Below are 22,729 nucleotides of genomic sequence, written 5' to 3'. Positions count from 1 at the left end.
AAAAATAGCGTTAGTTTTAATGTCTAAGGCAATAAAATATTTTGTATTCGATTAGTTAGTCGAGAAGAGTTAGTAATATATTAATGGATTAATTTCTTTCTTGCTTCCTAATTAAACATCAAAGTAGGGCCGAATGAAATGAAAATACGTTCGCTTTTAAGGTTTACGATTGGAGACAAATAATCGAACTTTGACTCGATTAAAGGGGCCCGATAATGGCGTAATGCAACTCGAAGAGCACCCCCCAACAGTGCAGAAACTAACCATATACAATCCACTCTTATTGCCAAAATCAAACATCTCATTTTACAGCGATTTCCTGTTATGGTTAGATTAATATTAAAATATTTATATTTATTATCGTGATAAAAATTAATGTGAAAGTATGTTACAATTAATATTTGATAATTTTAATATTTATTTATTTATTTAAAACTTTTATCAAATGTACAAATCAGTGGCGTAGCCCGGGGGTGGAAACTGTTCATAATCCGTAATCGATTCATTTGTTGATAACTGTAGCCTCAAGGAAATAAAATAACGAAATCTAGCCAAGTATTTATTTTAATAAAGCTAATTGAAAACCGGATTTTTGTAGATAATACCTAGAACATATTTATGTTACTGAGAAAGTACTAGTCTACCTTTCAGACACTTGAGCATGATATCCTACCTAAGCTCCTCCCACAAACGGAAACTCTCAATTTTACCCAATTGTACAGCGCCATCTGGTATAGCTCGTAAGAACGTTTAATTTTATGTTTCGAGGACACTTAAAATAAGAACTTGAACCTAACTTTTTATTGAGTTCGTACAAATTAATTAAAGCTGAATTTAACGATTTATTCAATTTAATTGATCATAAATAACAAAACAACGCTGGTATTTTCTAGTGTTGTAAGTCGGAAAAGTTTCCGGAAAATGACCGAGGCCTTTTTTTTTCCGGAACATTTTCCGTATTTTTCCGAAAAAAATAAAAAGGTTTTCACTCGGGTTTTTATTCCATGATTAGTCTAATATATTGTTTGCAAATTTCAATAAAGCGGTATTTTCGCCTAATTTTTTCGAATCTGAAAGTAAAACTAAACCTCTAGACTAGTTTAAACTGATTAACAATGTTAACAATGTTAATGTTTTGTAGTATGCTTACTGATATTAGACATTACATATCGATAAAAAGTTAAAAACATTAAAAACCCTTAAAAAGTAATTTATGTTTAAATTTTTTACTTATCCTATTTGTGGAAAATTTTCCGCATTTTATTTTTCCGGAAAATTAACAACACAAGTATTTTCTCAATTATAGCGACAAGAAACATTTGTTTTGGTACTGTTTAAATATGAATTCAATTTCCGGCTTCGGTTCTCGAAAACCTAAATCCGTTCTCGATAATGCATTTAATCCCTTGAGCCTTTAGGAAACCTTCACCCCCCTTTAAGTCTGTACTAACAACGTACGCTGCCGAAAATAACCTATTCCCGACGTAAACAAGCGAGGCTAACTTTAAAATAAACCGAAATAAACGCACGAGCTCCCGCTAGAATGTTATCTGTATTTCGCTGCCCGTGCATTCGTATATAAATATATATATTTAAGAAAAGTGCCAGACGAAAACGCATTCCACTTCCGAAAATAACTTATCCCCGCCTTTGTATACGCTGTAATCCGGCGTGGTATTTTTAGACCCGAACGGATTGAAAAGATCAAAGTTACCCGTCCGTAAACGGGTAATAGCGACGTAAGCTTCGTCTTCAATGACAACCGTCATTTTCCCTTAAATTTTGCAGAGACCAGACTTAATCTAGACAAACTCCATATGGTAGATTTACAAAAAAAACTCACGTTATCTGATAGTAGGATGGAAGGCGAGGAGATGGTTACGGTCTACGCTATTTCGAACCAATCGCGATTACCAGAACGGTACAAAAAATATAAAAGCAAAGTTGTTCAAATGAAATTTGTGATATGATTTTTAAAACGGGGTGAAAAAATATTTTTTTACAAGCCTTAGAAAAATATCTCATTTTTCTCGTTTGGGATTATTTTAGACGCGCTAGGAAATAAAATACAAAGTTGGATATGTTTTTTGCTCTACCACCGAGTAGTTTTCTAAATTAGCTCGAAACGCGCGTCCGCCACCTGGTGTCTGAATTCGAAAGTATAACCGTAGAATTTGTTTTTGTTATTTCGGAAAGAGATGCTATTGGCATCGCTGGCTAAGTTTAGAACTTCTGTTTTTCTCTACGATGCGTTAACCCTAAATCCAATCGAAACGAATCGCGTCCCTAATTCTTTCAGTTGTGTCCAAATCGGTCTGTGACGTCATCGCGTTACGACAGAAATGTTGGAATTTACGGAGATATTTTGTTCAAAGGTTTGACGATTTTTATTTTATTTATGGGTTGAAATATTTGAAAATATTTTAAATTAAAAAAATTGCAAATTTGGATTAACTAATCAGAACCTCTGTTCCAAATTAACTTTTTTTATTTATGGGTAAAAATGTTAAAAAAAATTTACTTAAGAATTACAACATCTGTTCCAATTTTACTAATTTCATTTATGGTTTAAATGTTAAAAATATTTTAAATTTACGAAATGGATCTTCTGTTAAAACTTTACTAATTTTATTTTTGTTTAAAATATTTAAAATATTTTTAATTATGAATTACAATTAAAATCGGTTCGAATTTTAATAATTTTATTTATGGGTGAAAATGTTAAAAATATTTTAAAATTACGAATTGGAATTTCTGTTAAAATTTTAATAATTTTATTTATGGTTTAAAATCTTTAAAATAATTTTAATTAAAAATTACAACGTCTGTTCCAATTTTACTAATTTTATTTAAAAATATTTTAAATTTATGAATTAGAATTTCTATTTGAAATTTACTAAATCAACTACTTAGACATAGTAAAACTGGCGTCTCATCTAATTTGTTTTTAGGTTGTTAATTTATCTCATTATAGGCGCTTATCTTTTTGGGTATGACTTCAATATCCCCTGCGGCACAAAACGGTGTTAACATAAACTAAAATTTAATTAGTCGAATGTAATTAGATGTTTCCTCTCCAAAATCACCATCGACCAAATAATTATACCTCATTGGATAAAAATCATCAACGAGATTTTAAACTCTTTTACGTTCGATGTAAATGTTTAATCAGATAAATTTTATAGCACCGTAAATATTAATTCTATAGAACATTTATAGAACTGTAATCCGAATTCTATAGAAAATTTATAGATATGTAAACCGTAGAAATTGTATAGCACTTTAATCGGAATCCTATAAAAAACTATGAGCAAAATTTCTATATACAGATATATATGTAATTATAAATATTTGAAAAAATCGACTATTTCTAAGTATTTTATGTATAGAAATATTTATAGAGCACTTTATAGTCAAAAGAAAACCGCAGACTTTCTATAAGCTTTCATAGAAAGTCTGTAGAAACAATTTGCGAGTGAAATCTTGTTAGAAATTATATTATCGGTATCTTATAGAAAAATTAAAAAATATCTATAGGATCTATAGAAATTTGGGTAATCTTTCTTTAAACACCTAGACGTTTCTAGGTATTTTTATATAAATATTTTATAGAAATATAGAAAACCTTAGACTTTCTCTAAGCTTCTCAAAGATTTCCTATAAGTCTATAAACAATTTATGCTTGGGAAATCTTGTTATCCAGAAAGAATTTCGTAATCATTTTCCCATAGTTAATTTATTTATAGGGATTTTTCCAGACCAATTTTGTTTACAGATAATAACAAAACGCTTCGAAGTTTTATCTGTCAAAAGTCGGGTCCGCTTTTGTTAACCCCCTTTTTTAAAGTATTTATATATTCTTGGATATTTTCGCACGAGCAAAAAAAAAGATTGTATTATCAAAAGAGAATATGAGTCATCTGAGATAAAAATCCATCCTCTGCAATCTACAAACGCCATGCCATTCTCAGAAAGAATTTATTTTCACTGTACTTTGGTAGGATAACGGATCGGATGTCACTATCAAACGCGAGCGAAATATATTCGTTGTAATTCCAGGAACGTTTTATATTCTAAAAGCTAACTAAATACGCGTTTTAAAACCAATGCAGTGTTTCCAATGGTAACAGCGTAATTCTCGATGGTAAATATTTGGAATGTTGTCGGCAAATAATTAACTGGGTTCATACAAACCTGGGAATATCAGGGAATTATATTTTAGATAGAAAAGTTAGAGAAATTTTCAGTGAATTTAGATTGTCGATAGAAAAGTCAGGAAAATTTTCCGTGAATTAGATTGTCGATAGAAAAGTCAGGAAAATTTTCCGTGAATTAGATTGTCGATAGAAAAGTTGGGGAAATTTTCAGGGAATTAGATTGTCCATAGAAAAGTCGGGGAAATTTTCAGGGAATTAGATTGTCGATAGAAATGTAGGGGAAATTTTCAGGGAATTAGATTGTCGATGGAAAAGTCAGGGAATTAGATTGTCGATGGAAAAGTCAGGGAATTAGATTGTCGATGGAAAAGTCGGGGAATTAGATTGTCGATGGAAAAGTCGGGGAATTAGATTGTCGATGGAAAAGTCGGGGAATTAGATTGTCGATGGAAAAGTCGGGGAATTAGATTGTCGATGGAAAAGTCGGGGAATTAGATTGTCGATGGAAAAGTCGGGGAATTAGATTGTCGATGGAAAAGTCGGGGAATTAGATTGTCGATGGAAAAGTCGGGGAATTAGATTGTCGATGGAAAAGTCGGGGAATTAGATTGTCGATGGAAAAGTCGGGGAATTAGATTGTCGATGGAAAAGTCGGGGAATTAAAGTGTCGATAGAAAAATATCAGGGAAATAATTTTTTTGTAAAACTCAGAAAAATTAGGGAAATTTATGAAGCTTCAAAATGTTTCCCCTAAAGATACAAATTTACATCAATCTGCTTTTCTTGTTGAAGATTTTCCTTTATATGGAAGCAATTTAGTTTAAATATTCATCATAAAATGAATGAAAATATTGCTTAAGTTAGCAAGGACATGGAGAATAAGTAAGTGTTTGCAACAAATTAGTTCCCATTGAGGTTATTTTAAATATCAGTGAAATATTATTTGAATAACTAGGAAATATCAGTTAAAAAACTAGAAAATATCAGCGAAATATCAGTTGAAAAACTAGTAAATAACAGGGAAATATCAGTTGAAAAACTAGTAAATAACAGGGAAATATCAGTTGTAAAACTAGGAAATACCAGGGAAATATCAGTTTTAAAACTAGTAAATAACAGGGAAATATCAGTTTGAAAACTAGGAAATATCAGGGAAATATCAGTTGTAAAACTTTTAAATACGTGGATCAGTTTTAAAACTAGGAAATATCAGTTGAAAAACTGGATATATCAGTTGAATAACCTGGAAATATCAGGGAATACAGGGAAATATCAATTGAAAACCTTGGAAATTTCGGAGAAATCGGGTCTGCCAAAATTTGTATGAACCTCGAATTGGATCTCTTTCGCGAAAGAAAAGTTGGTGAATCGTCGAGTTCGCGAAGGGAACAAATCCAGCGGACATGCCACCAAGAAGAAGAGATGTCTTTCGCCTCCCCTCACTCTGTCGGGTTGTGGTGTCAACATCACGACATCCATCACAACCTCCTAGAGTGAGTGAAGGAGATTCACTCTGGCTCAACGACAATGCCTTCAAACTATTGCGCTACTCAACTATCAGTGGCGTAACTAAGGTCTCTGGGGACCTCCCATCAAAGTTGTTTTAGGGCCTCTTTTGGGGGCCCATCATCGCCGTGGGCCTTATAGTTTACGCTACTGTCAGCTATGAAGATAAAGTTCATAAAAATCTCTCGATTACTAGTTTCTCTACAGAGTTGCTTTTTGTTTCCGGAATCTTTTGGGGGGCCTTATCTTCGGGGACCCTTATCTTCGGGGACCCTTATCTTCGGGGACCCTTATCTTCGGGGACCCTTATCTTCGGGGACCCTTATCTTCGGGGACCCTTATCTTCGGGGACCCTTATCTTCGGGGCCCCTTATCTTCGGGGCCCCTTATCTTCAGGGCCCCGTTAGCGCCATGGGTTTTTCGGGCCCGTTATTTACGCCAACTGTCAACTTAGAAGACAACGATCGTAAAAATTTTCAATCTCAACGCTAACAAATAAATAGATTTTTTTTGTTAGTAACACAATTATCACCAGCGTTATAATTTTTTGCATTTAATTTAAATATCTTTTTAATTTATTGATTTTCATATAATTAAATAATAGTTAGGTTATATAAATCTGATGTAATCTTAATTTAGTTGATATTTAAACATTCGTTTAAAGTTGGTTATGAATTGGTAATTTTTTTATTTTAAATAAAATGATTTTTAAAAATAACTAATAATAATCAGCTAGGCTAATACCCAAGGCACCACCTTAGGCCTAAGTCATCAAGTGACGTTTAAATCCATTAATTCAGATGGCCGGGTTACAACTCGTAGGAGGGTGGTGGCAAGCCCTTCACAGTGGCGCTGATCGCTTTTTAACCCAATGGGGGCCGAAGCTCACTAATAAACTTGGAATGAGGCTGCTGGCAACACTTTCTTGCTACGGATGCTTAAAAGTAAATGGCCTTTAACATCGGCGGTTGATTTTTCCAAGGACAGTAGATACAGGGACGAGAAAGTGTATTGGCGGCCTCTGTTGGAATATATCACCTAAAATGACCTAAACGCGAGGAGAGTTAGTTGTAAACAAAAAAATGGCGGTCACCTAATTTTAGCGGTTCTTAACGAGGCTTAAGTGTTCAAAACAAATGGGCATTTTATTATTTACGCTCGTAGTTTTATTTTTAATTTAACATCAAAATGGTAAAAACTAACTACAATAATACTGTCCATTGTGAACCACGTCTTAAAAATGGCCGCGGTTTGTTTACATCTAACTCCCCATGAATATGAAGACGTTTAAAATCGAAATTTTTTTCCCTGCTTTCTCGTCCCTGTATCTACTGTCCTTGATTTTTCCCAATGGGGGCTTCGGCCCCGCCGCCCCCATGGGATCGGCGCCACTGGCCCTTCATGCTTAATGGTGTTAATTTTAAAAAGAATGTAACCTCTAGAGGAATTTGGGGAAAATACTTTTCTAGTAACAGCCAGGTCCGAGTTGTAGTTGCAACTATCGTACATTTTAGTAGTAATCTACCTATAGCAGAAGGACTAATGACGAAATTTATCCACGGCGTTTAACCATTTTTTTTTAATGTTTGCAAAGAAATCATGTCGTTTACTAATAATAATCAGCTAGGCTAATACCCAAGGCACCACCTTAGGCCTAAGTCATCAAGCGACTTTTGAAGCCATTAATTCAGGTGGCCGGGTTACAATGCGTAGGAGGGTGGTGGCAAGCCCTTCATGTCACGCGTACGAGCCAACAGCTCCCTACACTAACTATTACCGTTAACCTCAACAAGTTTTTATGGAAGGGGAAACTTCCAATCAAAAGATTGGCCACGACAAAATTTGAGTAAAATAACGTCAAAGTGTTGAAAGGGCTACACTACCTCTAAATCCCAGAACAGTCCAAAAGTATTCACGTAGTATTTTCAGTAAGCCAAAAACCTGAATACTTTTCGTGTTATACGGAAAAATACTACAAAACAAATAATTTCCCTAATTTTTCCAATACATTATTTAACCGCAAAGGCTTAGATTACTAGAATTCTTGAACATAGCGACGTGCATTATAATCGCAAAAATATTCCAAACAAACGAAAACTTCATTATGAAAGGCAATGAGAGAGATAGGTGGAGGTGGAGGGGGCACGCTGTGTCAATAAACGCCGCCCGTCAACGGAACAAAAATGCCAAAAATTTGGTCGGTTCGGAGGGCCGAAAACCGAAATTCATTAACACGGTGTCACGTGTTCGCTTGCTCACGTAATTGCGCCTCGTCATTCCGACGGGCGTGGCGCCATCCAGCGGCCATTAGGGGAATCATCGATCATCCGGCCAATGGGGAAAGAGCTATCCCCAATTTCCGCTTTTCGTCGTCGCTTGCAACTGGTACCGTGCGGAGTTGCCAGCTGTCAAGTGACGCCATCCATCAGCCCAAATGGAAATAAAATTAGCCCAAAAACGGGCTGGAAACTAATTCTAAAAAATCGGCTGCTAATAGAAGCTATGATTTGTTAGTGACAACAAGGACAGTAGATACAGGGACGAGAAAGGGTATTGGCGGCCTCTGTTGGAATATATCACCTAAAATGACCTAAACGCAAGGAGAGTTAGTTGTAAACAAAAAAATGGCGGTCACCTAATTTTAGCGGTTCTTAACGAGGCTTAAGTGTTCAAAACAAATAAGCATTTTATTATTTACGCTCGTAATTTTATTTTTAATTTAACATCAAAATGCTAAAAACTAACTACAATAATACTGTCCATGGTGAACCACGTCTTAAAAATGGCCGCGGTTTGTTTACATCTAACTCCCCGTGACTATGAAGACGTTTGAATTTCAAACGTCTTCATAGTCACGGGGAGTTAGATGTAAATTGTATTTTTAATTGCTATAAATTGTATTTGTAATTTCTATAAATTGTATTTTTAATTGCTATAAATTGTATTTTTAATTTCTATAAATTGTATTTTTAATTTCTATAAATTGTATTTTTAATTTCTATAAATTGTATTTTTAAATTCTATAAATTGTATGAGAATGAATTTCCACTTTTAAAAGTGGAAATTTATAAAATTAAAAACAATTTATAAAATTAAAAACAATTTATAAAATTAAAAACAATTTATAAAATTAAAAGAATTTATAAAATTAAAAAAATTAAAAATATTCCACACAAAATAACTTTAACACAATAAGATATTTTTCGCATGATGATTAATAATTATACAAATAATAAATAAAATGTAAATAATGAAAAATATACAATTTATAAATTTGAAAAACTATAAATTTATAAAATATACAATTTATATTTATAAAATTCATAAAATAAAAAAAGAAATTCGAAATTAAAAATATAAAATTAATAAGAAATAATAAAATTTAAAATTATTTGAAATAAATTCACGTAATCACCCTCCTAAACAAAAACTCCCGCAATCGTACTTTAAAAAGAAGCCCAATCGGGCGGGAAAACCGCGCAACTGGCAACTCTGTCGCCGAGACGTTGGTCTGTACAAATTAGCAGACTGCAGATACAGCGCACCTAGCGGAGATGAAAGAAATTAGTCAGTTTTTGGTCTGGTTGTTCGCGTAATTGGGAAAACTTCGTCTCGTTTGTCATTCTGTTCCGACTATACTTTTTTTGTATGATCAATTGGCAAAGATCAAGGCTTAATTAACGTTTTCTATTTCAGCAAAGTCATAATTTCATTGGCGTAAGTTTCCAAGGCGTGAGAAACGAATAGACGGTATTAGATTATCTTAAACATTCCAAGCATATATACGTATATAATTTCTTGTTACAATTGAAGACGGATAAATTAACGAATTATTACAACAAAAAACACTTTAAGATAAAGTAGGACTCGCGATAGGTGAAATATAATGTTAGGCTACACTAAATCAAATGATTTTATAAAATAAAATGCTGCAAATTTACGTTTGGATTGGCCCATCGAAAATTTACTGTTTCTAAGAAAAAGATTATTTGTACTTCGCATAAATTATTTTTGTTTCGGAAAATTTAATAATAAGCTAATTCGTCCTTTGGCTAAGGTTAAAGTGTAGTATCATTTCGCATGACTATAGTCGGTTGACTATGATCGACGTGTAGTAATATTTTTAATAAAATTCGTTTGCATAATTTGGCTAAGAGCTAAATGTAGTAACCTTTTAAATAAAATACTTCTACATCATTTGACTAAGATCAAAGTGTAGTAACTTTTTAATAAAACATTTCTACATCGATTGACTGTGATCAATGCGTAGTAATCGTGTGAGTAAAAAAGTTCTGCATCGTTTGGCTAAAATCCAAGTGTAGTGTTGAATAATAAGCTTTTACATGGCTTGGGTAAGATCCAAGTGTAGTATCTTTTTATTAATAAGCATCGACGTGCTTTAGCTAAGATTAAAGTGTAGTATCTTTTTAATAAAATGTTCCTACTAATATCAAAGTGTAGTATTGACTAAGATCAAAGTGTAGTATTGTGTAAGATCAAAGTGTAGTATTGACTAAGATCAAAGTGTAGTATTGACTAAGATCAAAGTGTAGTATTGACTAAGATCAAAGTGTAGTATTGACTAAGATCAAAGTGTAGTATTGACTAAGATCAAAGTGTAGTATTGACTAAGATCAAAGTGTAGTATTGACTAAGATCAAAGTGTAGTATTGACTACGATCAAAGTGTATTATCTTTTTATTAATAAGCAACGACGTGCTTTACCTAAGAGAATAGTTTAGTATATTTTCGCATCATCTGTTGGTATCCGTCTCGCTACGTAAAGAATTAAAAAATGAGTCGATCTATAAGCTACGCACTCGCTCGGCCTGATAATTATATCCTACATTTGACTAAATCCTAGTTATTTAATTACTGGCTCCAGAGTCGTTTCTGCCCTTAATACATTCCTAGAAAAGGGTGGAGGCAAGATCGACTTAAATGGTTTGGTTTTATTAAATACGTCACGGTAGGTCCTAAATGTGTGCTAATAACTCAAAACAGGGGGGGGGCGAGATACTCTCGAGACGGGCGGGGGGGGGGGCAGGAGGCCTAAGATCTCAGCCTAGGCTTAAATACTTCCGAACAATTAACCCCACTCGCACTCCGGCGCCTTTCTCTAAATTAGGAGGGAAACTCAACATCAGCGCTCAACTCTGACATCTAGTGGCGAAGAAATTTATTATTAACCCCTATATCGCCCTATCGACAAGTTAACCCGACAGTACGATTAAAGGCGTTAATGCGGGGGTACAATCTGCGCAAACGAGGTAATTAGGTAAGGTAGGAAGTGTAAGGGTGACTCAAACGAAGTGGTAAAAGTCTTGGATAATTTGGTAGCAATGGTTCGTACGCGGGGGGTAAAAGGGGCTCACCAATAATTATCTGGCGGAGGCGACTATCAGCGCCTCGTCGCGGCGCAAACCTTAATTAACACCCGGGGAGCCCTCTGTGTTGAATGCTCCGGCATCTGCTACAGTCATTTTCTATTATAAAATGTGGAGGAAATTTCCGACCCCATATCTTCGAATTTAAACAGATTAACTGTAATTACGCGATCAAGGCTGATTTTTACCCTAATAGGCTAAAGACTTCTGTAGTTCGCGATTGTAACGGCCTATTATCGAAATTAATATGGAAAGGTTGCTCTTAAATACACCTTAAAGGGCAATGTAATTCTCTGGAGAAATTAATTTTATCTAGCCAATACTACTATAATAGAAACTATAGTAGCACCTATCGTCGATTTTAGTAGAAATTCATAGTTGCAAATTCCCTTCATGCTCGAAGAGTAAGCTACTAATTCTCTGGAGAAATTATTTTTATCTAACCAATACTACTATAGTAGCACCTATCGTCGATTTGAGTAGAAATTCATAGTTGCAAATTCCCTTCATGCTCGAAGAGTAAGCTACTAATTCTCTGTAGAAATTATTTTTATCTAACCAATACTACTATAGTAGCACCTATCGTCGATTTTAGTAGAAATTCATAGCTGAAAACCCAGGAAGCAAACTGCCACACGAACAACTTTGCTTATTCCAAAACGTTCGTTCACAAAAACGTTTTAAAACATTGACAAGTTGAAAAGGTTCTTCGGACAATTACCCTTTAACGACAGAACTGCCATCTCTCGTACGCGACGACGGGCGACTATTTTAATAAAAATCTACACGGTGATTACGCCGTAAGAACCTTTCGTAATTCCATCTATCTTAGGTTTTTTCCCCGAGCCCATAGAGGGCGTCTAGAACTTATTTGCATAAGCACAAATCACCCGAGTGTCATTTTAACGCCACCTTGCGGATTTCCACGTTCATAAAAACCCTTTTTAGCAACGTGTTAAAAACTGATCCCCATTACATTGTTAATTTTGAAATATTGCCTAACGTAGTAGAACCAATGGGGGGATTAAAAATGGATTTTTTTAGTGGAATGACTCTCTAGAGTGTAAAAAAAATATCTAAAATGGTGTTCTGACGCACGTTTTATGTATGGACAGAAGTATCTCATAGTAACATAACCTGGTGGGATTTCTGCCTAGAAGAAACTGTTAGTTTGTCCTCAGTAGTGTAGGGGGGAAGGCAAAACGTCACCGGCGAGCGCTTCAATCGTCGGAAAACATCAGTTTGAAGGAACAAATGAGATATTCAACTGATTAGATTTGTTAAACTAATATGGAATAATATTTTATTTCTAAGGTTGACTTTTTTCAAATTTCCATCTTTAAAATTTTCTGCTTAAAAATTTTCCTCTTTAAAATTTCCCGCTAAAAATTTCCTTCTTTAAAATTTCCCTTTTAAAATTTCCCTCTTTAAAAATTTCCCTCTTTAAAAATTCCCCTCTTTAAAAATTCCCCTCTCTAAATTTTTCCTCTTTAAATTTCCCTCTATAAAATTCCCCTCTTTAAATTTTCCCTCTTTAAAATCTAGCTCTTTAATTTCCCTCTTTAAAATCCCTCTCTCTTAATTTTCCCTCTTTAAAATCTAGCTCTTTAAATTTCCCTCTTTTAAATTTCTGTTTAAAATTTAACTTTTTTTAAATTTTTAGCTCTCTAAATTTTTCCTTTTTTTAAATTTACCCTTTTTAAATTTACCCTTTTTAAATTTACCCTTTTAAAAATTCCATAAATTTCTTAAAATTCCATTTTTTTAAATTTACCCTTTTTAAAATTCCATAAATTTCTTAAAATTCCATTTTATTAAATTTACCCTTTTTTAAAATTCCATAAATTTCTTAAAATTCCATTTTATTAAATTTACCCTTTTTTAAAATTCCATAAATTTCTTAAAATTCCATTTTATTAAATTTACCCTTTTTTAAAATTCCATAAATTTCTTAAAATTCCATTTTTTTTAAATTTAACTATTAAAAATTTCCCTATTTTTTTAATTTCTTTATTTTTAATTTTTTAGCGAACAAACGTATTCGCACATCGAGAAGAACATGGCGCGGCGGACCATCTTCAAGGCGCTGAAGGTGTGGAGCGACGCCGCCAATTTGACCTTCACGGAGGTGCTGAGGCCGGATGCGGACATCATGGTCAGTTTCCGGAAAGGTTACCACGAGGACGGGTACCCGTTCGACGGAAAAGGCTCCGTGCTGGCCCACGCCTTCTTCCCCGGGGAGGGCATTGGTGGGGACGCCCACTTCGACGCCGAAGAAACCTGGGTGGCCACCGACAGAGAAATACAAGGAGACGGTGAGTGCAATAAACTCGCTACGACTGTCCAACTTGTTCTTGAGATAGTGCATTGAAGCCAATAGACGAAAAGGCGAAACTATAAAGTAAATTGGCTCTTAACCAACTTGCTAAAATGGAAAAACAAAATCACGTGACTACCATATCACAGCCAACTTCGATTCGGTTACTCGTGTTCGTAGTTGGCCGTGCGACGGTAAAGAAAAAAATATTTCTTCCAAATACTACAGACAGCTAATTAACTTCCACTTTTCTATTACAAAATGTTCTAAACAATAATAATAATTAGATAATTTAGATGAATCGATCAAAATTTAAACCGCAATTACCAAAATAAAATAAACAATAGTTCGCCTATTCATTAGCTCTTTTTAGTGGGAAAGCTGGGAAAGCATTGTAGAACTGGAAAAAAATAGTTGGCAATTGAGAAGAGCCTTTCACGGGGGTAACGCCATTAGAGGGACAGTCAACATTTTTTTAAATTTTAAGTTCAAATAACATTAATTATAGTTTTTAGCTAATATAGCGTTAATTTTAAATTAATATATATAGTGTTAATGATTATTTTAAGTTAATATAGCGTTATTGTTAATTTTAAATTAATATAGTGTTTTTGCAAATTTTAAGTTATTATTGCCTCAATGCTAATTTTAATAGAATATATCGTTAATGCTAATTTTATGTTAATATAGCATTAATTCAACTCTTAACTTAATATATCGTTAATGCTAATTTTAATTTAATATAGCCTTAATGCTAATTTTAATATAATATAGCGTTATTGCTCATTTTAAGTTAATATAGCATTAATTCAATTTTTCATATAATACAGGGTTAATTCCAATTAAGTTAATATCATTTTAATTCCAATTAAGTTAATATCATTTTAATTCCAATTTGAATTCAATATAGAATTAATTCCAATTTGAATTCAATATAGAATTAATTCCAATTTTAATTCAATAAAGTATTAATTCCAATTTTAATTCAATATAGAATTAATTCCAATTTTAATATACTATACCGTTAATGCTAATTTTAATTTAATATAGCGATATTTCTAATTTTAATTTAAAGGGCGTATTTTTAAATAATCCATGTCCAATTTAAGTCCTAGTTAAATTAAAGTAATTGATGATACTACTGTTTGGAAGATGTACGTTTACAGCGAGATTTTAAGTGGTTAAATAATATTAATTGCTTTGTAATTGGAGCGTTTAATTTTCAAGGCTTGAAACGAAGCTTTTGCTCAAGTTTAGGGTCAGGGCTCTGGGTCACAAATTATGTCAGGAACTTACGGTTAGTTTTACGTCAAGAACTAATTTACGCAAGGAAGAAGCTGGGACTGCATCTTATATATCCGGTGTTAGGATGCTATACCAAACACCCACCCCTTTTCAGGCTCCATCTTGATTTTAGGTGTAGAGCGCCATCTCTTGAAAGGAATACGAAACATTATGCATCAGTATTATTATATTATATTAGTAGAGCGCCATCTCTGGATAGAAATATGAAACATTATTCATCAGAATTATTATATTATATTAGAAGAGCGCCATCTCTTAAAAGGAATACGAAACATTATGCATCAGTATTATTATATTATATTAGTAGAGCGCCATCTCTGGATAGAAATATGAAACATTATTCATCAGAATTATTATATTATATTAGAAGAGCGCCATCTCTTAAAAGGAATACGAAACATTATTCATCAGTATTATTATATTACATTAGTAGAGCGCCATCTCTTAATAGAAATATGAAACATTATTCATCAGAATTATTATATTATATTAGTAGAGCGCCATCTCTTGATAAGAATATGAAACATTATTCATCAGAATTATTATATTATATTAGTAGAGCGCCATCTCTTGATAAGAATACTAAACATAATCCATCAGTATTATTATATTTGTAGAGCGCCATCTCTTGATAAGAATACGAAACATTATTCATCAGTATAATACTGATGAATAATGTTTCGTATTCTTATCAAGAGATGGTGCTCTACTAATATAATATATTGAATAATGTTTCGTATTCCTTTTAAGAGATGGTGCTCTACTAATATAATATAATAATACTGTATTATTATATTATATTAGTAGAGCACCATCTCTTAAAAGGAATACGAAACATTATTCATCAGTATTATTATATTATATTAGTAGAGCGCCATCTCTTGATAAAAATACTAAACATAATCCATCAGTATTATTATATTTGTAGAGCGCCATCTCTTGATAAGAATACGAAACATTATTCATCAGTATTATTATATTATATTGAATATTATAAATATATTATTTTTAGAAACACGTCATATTTTATATGGTATATTAATTACGTTTCATTCATATTTTTTCATAATGGTTTTTTTAATATTTTATTATTAATAGTATAAAAAGTGGTAAATTTATATTTAAAGTTCTCGTTACAGTATTTTTCAAAAGTATATTTAGTTAGAAATAGGCAAAACTTTAATATTGGTGAAAGTTGCCATTATTAATACTTTTGATTTCGGTTAATAGATGGCGGCATCAAAAAATAAATAAAACATTTGGTAGAACTAGAACTATACGTGAAAATTAAACCTTTACAGTTTCCAAGTCTTTATTTCCTAAAAAAAATTCAGGATTCGTAAGTAATAATAATAATAATAATAATAATCAGCTAGGCTAATACCCAAGGCACCACCTTAGGCCCAAGTCATCATGCTACTTTTAAAGCCATTAATTCAGGTGGCCGGGTTACAATGCGTAGGAGGGTGGTGGCAAGCCCTTCATACCACGCGAGCCAACTGCTCCCATACACTAAACTATTAACGTTAACCTCAACAAGTTTTTATTGAAAGTATTTTAGATAAAGTTAAATCAACATCACTTGATTTAATTTATCCCAAACATGGCTAGATTATTCGGCGAACAATGTAAAGGTTTTATATTATTAGATTATAAGGTCTTCAAATTTTCTTCTGATTTATTTTGCTAAGGCTTCTTTTTGAGTATAATAAGGTTTCGCTATTATTTTTTTGCTAGTCTTTAGATGTAAAAATGGAAAAATTTAATTTAATTTAACGCTTCGAAAGTCTGATACGTCGAGATTCTGGGTCTGCAAAAGAAAATACATTAAAATTTAAAAATGGAAATGAATATACAGTAATACGATAAACAGATGAATTATTACTAAATTTGGTTTGAAATATTAATACATTACTTTGAAAATTCTCAGCAGAAAACATTTTTCTGAAATCTTTACGCGTGAGATTATATTTGAAGCTGATTAAAGATTTAAAAATTTAAAGTTATAAATTAGTAAAGCAATTCACCGTATTTATTTTAAACAGACCTTATTTTGCCGAAGGAAATAAGATTTGAAAGCCGTTTCCATAGCAATGGTCGATCCACACACGCGTTGTTTCAAACATTCACAAATAATTTAATTATTAATATAGCGCTTTGAATGTAGCTCCCACCTATCATAAGTCAATAATATCGTTCCAAAAGTACGTAGACTCTAGAGTTTCTAACGTGAAGTATAGGAAGTGTCACACTTACGGAAAGATTTCATATACTTATGCTCTTATACCTAATCTAACTCTTAGCTGTTTGGTACGTAAATTTGAATTAGTTTGTGTTGCGCAAATAGCCTAAGGTTTTGATTTACGCTCGTGTTAACTTTAAATATTTGTTTCTCGGGCTCTTCTCAAGAGCAGCTCAGATAATGTATTTATCTCCTATGAGACGTGTTTACTTATGACCTAAGTCTTTGCTCAACATCGAATTGAATGCAATAAAATCAAATATACTGAAAACTTTTACAGTTCTCTAAAAATACTGAACACTTTTACAGTTCTCTAAAAATACTGAACACTTACAGTTCTCTAAAAAATACAGAAAACTTTCACAGTTCTCTAAAAATACAGAACTTTTACATTTCTCTAAAAATACAGAACACTTTTACAGTTCTCTAAAAATACAGAACTTTTACATTTCTCTAAAAATACTGAACACTTTTACAGTTCTCTAAAATATTCTGAAAACTTTTACAGTTCTCTAAAAATACAGAACTTTTACATTTCTCTAAAAAATACGGAAAACATTCACAGTTCTCTAAAAATACTGAACACTTTCACAGTTCTCTAAAAAATACAGAAAACTTTCACAGTTCTCTAAAAATACTGAACACTTTTACAGTTCTCTAAAAATACTGAACACTTTCACAGTTCTCTAAAAAATACTGAAAACTTTCACAGTTCTCTAAAAAAGACTGAAAACTTTCACAGTTCTCTAAAAATACTGAAAACTTTCACAGTTCTCTAAAATATTCTGAAAACTTTTACAGTTCTCTAAAATTGCTGAAAACTTTTACAGTTCTCTAAAATTGCTGAAAACTTTTACAGTTCTCTAAAATTGCTGAAAACTTTTACAGTTCTCTAAAATTGCTGAAAACTTTTACAGTTCTCTAAAAAATACTGGAGCTGTGGGGTGGCGTGGCACGAAGGGCTGGCCACCATCCTCCGACGCATTGTAACCCAGCCACCTGAATTAAGGTCATTAAAAGCTGCTAGATGAGAGCACGACACTTTCTTATACTTTCGCCGCGTATTTACTTTTGATATTATACATTTCTTGGAAAACGAAGATTTTCGGTAATTTCAAAGTTGAGATATTTCTATTCTAAGGGTTATCCGTTAAAAAAGAATTTCAAGTCAGCACGCCATCTCGTACTTAAAAATTCTGCAATTTAAGGGAAAAATATTTCGAGTTTTCTCCCCCAGGGATTGACCCTCCAAATTCCATTTCCCCTTCCTACCCTGTCACGGGAAAATCCTACCGAGATAGCCCAAAGTTTATTTGTGTTGGGGGGCTCCGAGTTCGTGAAAACAAAAACGAGCACGACGCGAACGGTAGACGCGATTCCTCACTAAGCCTTGGCCGCTTTAATAATGGCAGATTTAAATATAAGTTCAACCAGTTGTTAAATTAATATAATAATTTAATTAATTTAACTATTTAATAATAATAATAATAATAATCAGCTAGGCTAATACCCAAGGCACCACCTTAGGCCTAAGTCATCAAGCGACTTTTGAAGCCTTTAATTCAGGTGGCCGGGTTATTTTTAATGATATAACGGCCCAAATACATTGTAATTTAATTAATTTAACTATACATGTTTTTAATGATTTAACGGCCCAAACACATCGTAATTTCATTAATTTAACTATACAGGGTGTTTTAAAAGGTTATGCAAAATTTGAAGGAGTTGTAGGGGGTGAGTTGAGAAGTATGCCTGTATTTTTCCCATTTACCTACGATGAGTTGAAAGAGCGCCAGAGAGCTTCAAAGTGTGGCCTACCAGCCCCTGGAAGTAGGCTGCAACAAGCGCAAAACCAAGCAGCAGGGAAACGCGAACATTAAGGTTGGGGTTCGTGTGATAGGTGAAAAAGGACTTCGTAATTTCATTAATTTGACCAAATGTACGGGCATCTGAAATCGTCCTAATGGTCAGGGAAAAATCAGGGAATTTTTGAAAAAATAGTAAGTCAGTCAGGGAAAAGTCAGGGAAATTAAATTTATAGTTGCCAATGGACAATTTTTACTAAATTTTAGTTACAAATTGGCAATTTTTAGCTTAAAAATACAAAGAAAAGATCTGGAAATGGTCAGGGAAAGTCGGGGAATTTTAATCTGAAAAACTTCAACCTGTGACATAACCTTCCTCCAAACAACGCATAAATCGGCGCTAGGATAAAAAAGGACCCAAAATAGATTTCGAATATTCGATGTAGCTAAGGAAAGGATGGGGGAGCAGCCGACAACTCCGTAAGTCGCCGGCAGGGGTCGCGACAAGAATATAAATGCGCGTTTGTGCAGTCTCCCCAGATAAAAAAAGCGAACGCATTCTGCGACTCAGGCGAGAAATGTTAATACAGAGAAACCGTTTGATCGCCTCCCCCTCACCGGAAGCGCCTGTTCTTTATAACTTCCGGATTGATGAGACATCTCAACGTCGTGGCTTGGAGTGTCTCCGATGTAGCCCCCCCAGGGGTGGGTTTAGTCTAAAGACAGAATTTTGGAGATTCCACTTTGAGAGTCTTAAGGAAAAATTGGGTCGACCGTTTAAATTGGAAAACTGTATTTATTTTAGAGTTTAAACTTCAGTATTAGGTTTAATCCGGAAATTACAAAACATTTCTATATTTTTTTTTTATTAAATCCTAAGGTTTGAGGGGGAAGACTACAGTGGCCATTGTCTACTTTCGCGCTATTTCAAGCTGAACTCTTTTAATTTTGAATTTTAACTTGTAGAATAGCCTATTTTTTAGTGACTAAAATAATTTGGACAATTTTAAAATTTAAAAGTAATTAAGTTATTACGTTTTAATTCGGACCCCCGGAGCTAAACAAGTTGGGCAAACGCCAAAACTACCCTTTACTTAGGACCTTATAACTCGTTAAAATTAATATTAGAATTATCAAAATTATTTTAAGCACTAGAGGAAGGTTCAGCCTAATAAGAAAAATATAATTCAATTATGTAATTGTTAAAACAGAAACGTTCAACTTGAACGAAAAAGAGGCTTTTACTGTATTATTTCCCCTTAAGGACGAGTTGTTTAGTTTAGTGCTCTAGTTAAAGGGAATATTACAAAATTTTATTTATATTTTTTTATTAAATCTTACTGAATTCTATAGAAGGTATTAGATTTTCTACGTGCTATAGAATGCTCTACAAATATTTAGAAAAGACCTCACACCTATTTAGATTTTTTCATTGGCTACAGATAAATTTAACAAATTTCTATATAAATTCTATAGATTATTAAGTCGAGCGAATCGATTCTAGTGTTTTCGAACCCAGTCGATAAGATTTTTTTGTAAAATGTATATTCCAACTTTCACAAGTCTATAGAAAGTCTAAGATATACTACATCCAAAAGAGCGTTCGATAAATATTTATATATTTTACCTCGACTTTCTATATAAATTCTATAAATCATTCGTAGGATTTGATAATCGACCAAATTTTTTCCGATTATAGAAATGCTCTATATAATTTATATTTAGTCTTATAGAAGGGTTCTTATATCCGAAGGAGATTTCTATAGAAAATGACCTCTACAGTTTCTAGAGTTTTACGCTCACTATAGAAAAATTAGACAAATTTCTATATAAATTCTTTACATTATTCCCAGGGCCGTGCGAATTGGCCTAAATTTTTCTATATCATTTATATTAAATCTTATAGAAAAGATCTTTAACCAAAGAAATTGATTTCTCTGGATATAGAAAATTGCCATAAATTATTATATATATTGGGCCCTAAATAATTCCAATTGCATTTATATAAAATATCTTTAGAAACATTTTTGTAAGGCAATTTAGAATTGCAATTTCCGGTTTCAAATTCAAACCATTCTGACAAAGAAAAAATATTTACCCTTTTAAACACTTTCTGTCTATAAACTCAAATATCGCCCCATTTTCACGAATAACTGTAACGGGCGGCGCCATTTTGAATATACCTTACTTTGGCAAATTGTTGGGAATCTTACCATATACAGGGTGTTTAAAAAAATTATGCAAAAATTTTAATTAGTTCTAGGGGGTAAGTTGAGAAGTATGCCTGTTTTTCCCCATTTTCCTACGAGGAGTTAAAAGGGCGCCAGAGAGCTTCAAAGTGTGGCCTACTAGTTTACTTTTTTACGCGGGTTACCTCGATTTGTTTACCATTCCTTTTTCACCTATCACACGAACCCCAACCTTAATGTTCGCGTTTCCCTGCTGCTTGGTTTCGCGCTTGTTGCAGCCTACTTCCAGGGGCTAGTAGGCCACACTTTGAAGCTCTCTGGCGCTCTTTTCACTCATCGTAGGAAAATGGGGAAAAAACAGGCATACTTCACTACTCGCCCCCTACAACTCCTTAAAATTTTTGCATTACCTTTTGAAACACCCTGTATAGATAAAAATATACGTATGAAAATAGTCTATAGCGGAAAATGACATTTTAGGATGTTTCTGTGGAGAAAAAAATCGATCTAAGTTTCCTCTCTTGAGAGACAGACACAAAAAAAATAATGCCAAAAATAAAAACTGGATGGCGCCCTCAAAGTACACACAACGCCTTTGCTTATAATACGGTCCAGCGGAGTGTCTGCAGTGACGACACAAATCAACAAAGTTGTAAATCGTTTTTCTTGATTAAAAGATGCGGGAGACCTCTGGCTGTCACTGCCCGAAAATGAACGACGACTCGAGTCACTCGACAGCTAGATGGCGCTGCTTTAGTTCCCCCCCCCCCCCCCAATATTGTTTTACGCTATTTTCGGAGGATCATTTTTTTTTCAAACTGAAATCTTAAGTCTAGAATTTTTTGAAGACGTATCGTTATTATTATTCTAATGGTTAATTAATTAATCGTAACACAAAATAATCAAAATTTACAATTATAAACATTATTGAAGGAAGCCATTTGGAAATTTGACGCTTTTTGGTCCAAGTATACTTTTTCCTTTATGTAGTCGAAGATTCATATTCCCTGACTTACCCAAATTTCTTCTTAAAATTTTAGGCCTATTTTTAGATTCCCAAACTTTTCCCCGACATTTTAGGAATATTTTTAAATTCCCAATTTTTTCCCTGGCAGGTTGGGGCTATTTTTAAAATCTGAAACTTCTCCCTGGTAATTTGGGCCTGTTTTTTAAATCCCCAAACTTATCCCTGGAAGTTTAGGGCTATTTTTAAATTCCCAAACTTTTTTCTGACATTTTAGGGCTATTTTTAAATTCCCAAACTTTTAAGTGACATTTTAGAGCTATTTTTAAATTCCCAAACTTTTTCCTGACATTTTAGAGCTATTTTTAAATTCCCAAACTTTTTCCTGACATTTTAGGGCTATTTTAAATTCCCAAACTTTTTCCTGACATTTTAGGGCTATTTTTAAATTCCCAAACTTTGAAGTGACATTTTAGGGCTATTTTTAAATTCCCAAACTTTGAAGTGACATTTTAGGGCTATTTTTAAATTCCCAAACTTTTTCCTGACATTTTAGAGCTATTTTTAAATTCCCAAACTTTTTCCTGACATTTTAGGGCTATTTTAAATTCCCAAACTTTTGCCTGACATTTAAGGCCTATTTTTAAATTCCCAAATTTTCCCCTGCATTTTAGGCGTATTTTTATATTCCCAAACTTTTCCCTGACTTTATAAGTCTATTTTTAAATTCCCAAACGTTTCCCTGGTAATTTGGGCCTATTTTTAAATTCGTAAACTTTTCCCTGACACTTAAGGCCTATTTTTAAGTTCTCAAACTTTTCCCGGACATTTAGACCTATTTTTTAATTCCCAAACGT

General features: G+C 33.1%; 1 protein-coding gene across 2 annotated transcripts in view; it reads left to right on the top strand.

Annotated features, from left to right (window-relative positions):
• The window catches only part of LOC149958852 (stromelysin-1-like), a 127,131-nt gene that overhangs the window by 81,098 nt on the left and 23,304 nt on the right, over nt 1-22,729 (top strand). For both annotated transcript variants that reach the window (XR_016478568.1, XM_090166251.1), the window contains exon 3: nt 13,079-13,365. Coding sequence is in view for 1 of the 2 variants with exons in the window: in XM_090166251.1 (XP_090022377.1) it covers nt 13,079-13,365 (287 nt within the window). In the remaining variant the exon portion in view is untranslated. The remainder of the gene's footprint in view (nt 1-13,078; nt 13,366-22,729) is intronic.

The sequence above is a fragment of the Leiobunum rupestre genome, chromosome 2, assembly GCF_980474605.1.
Source record: "Leiobunum rupestre chromosome 2, qqLeiRupe1.1.hap1, whole genome shotgun sequence".
Lineage (NCBI taxonomy): Eukaryota > Metazoa > Arthropoda > Arachnida > Opiliones > Sclerosomatidae > Leiobunum > Leiobunum rupestre.
This window is presented reverse-complemented; position numbering and strand designations above follow the sequence as displayed.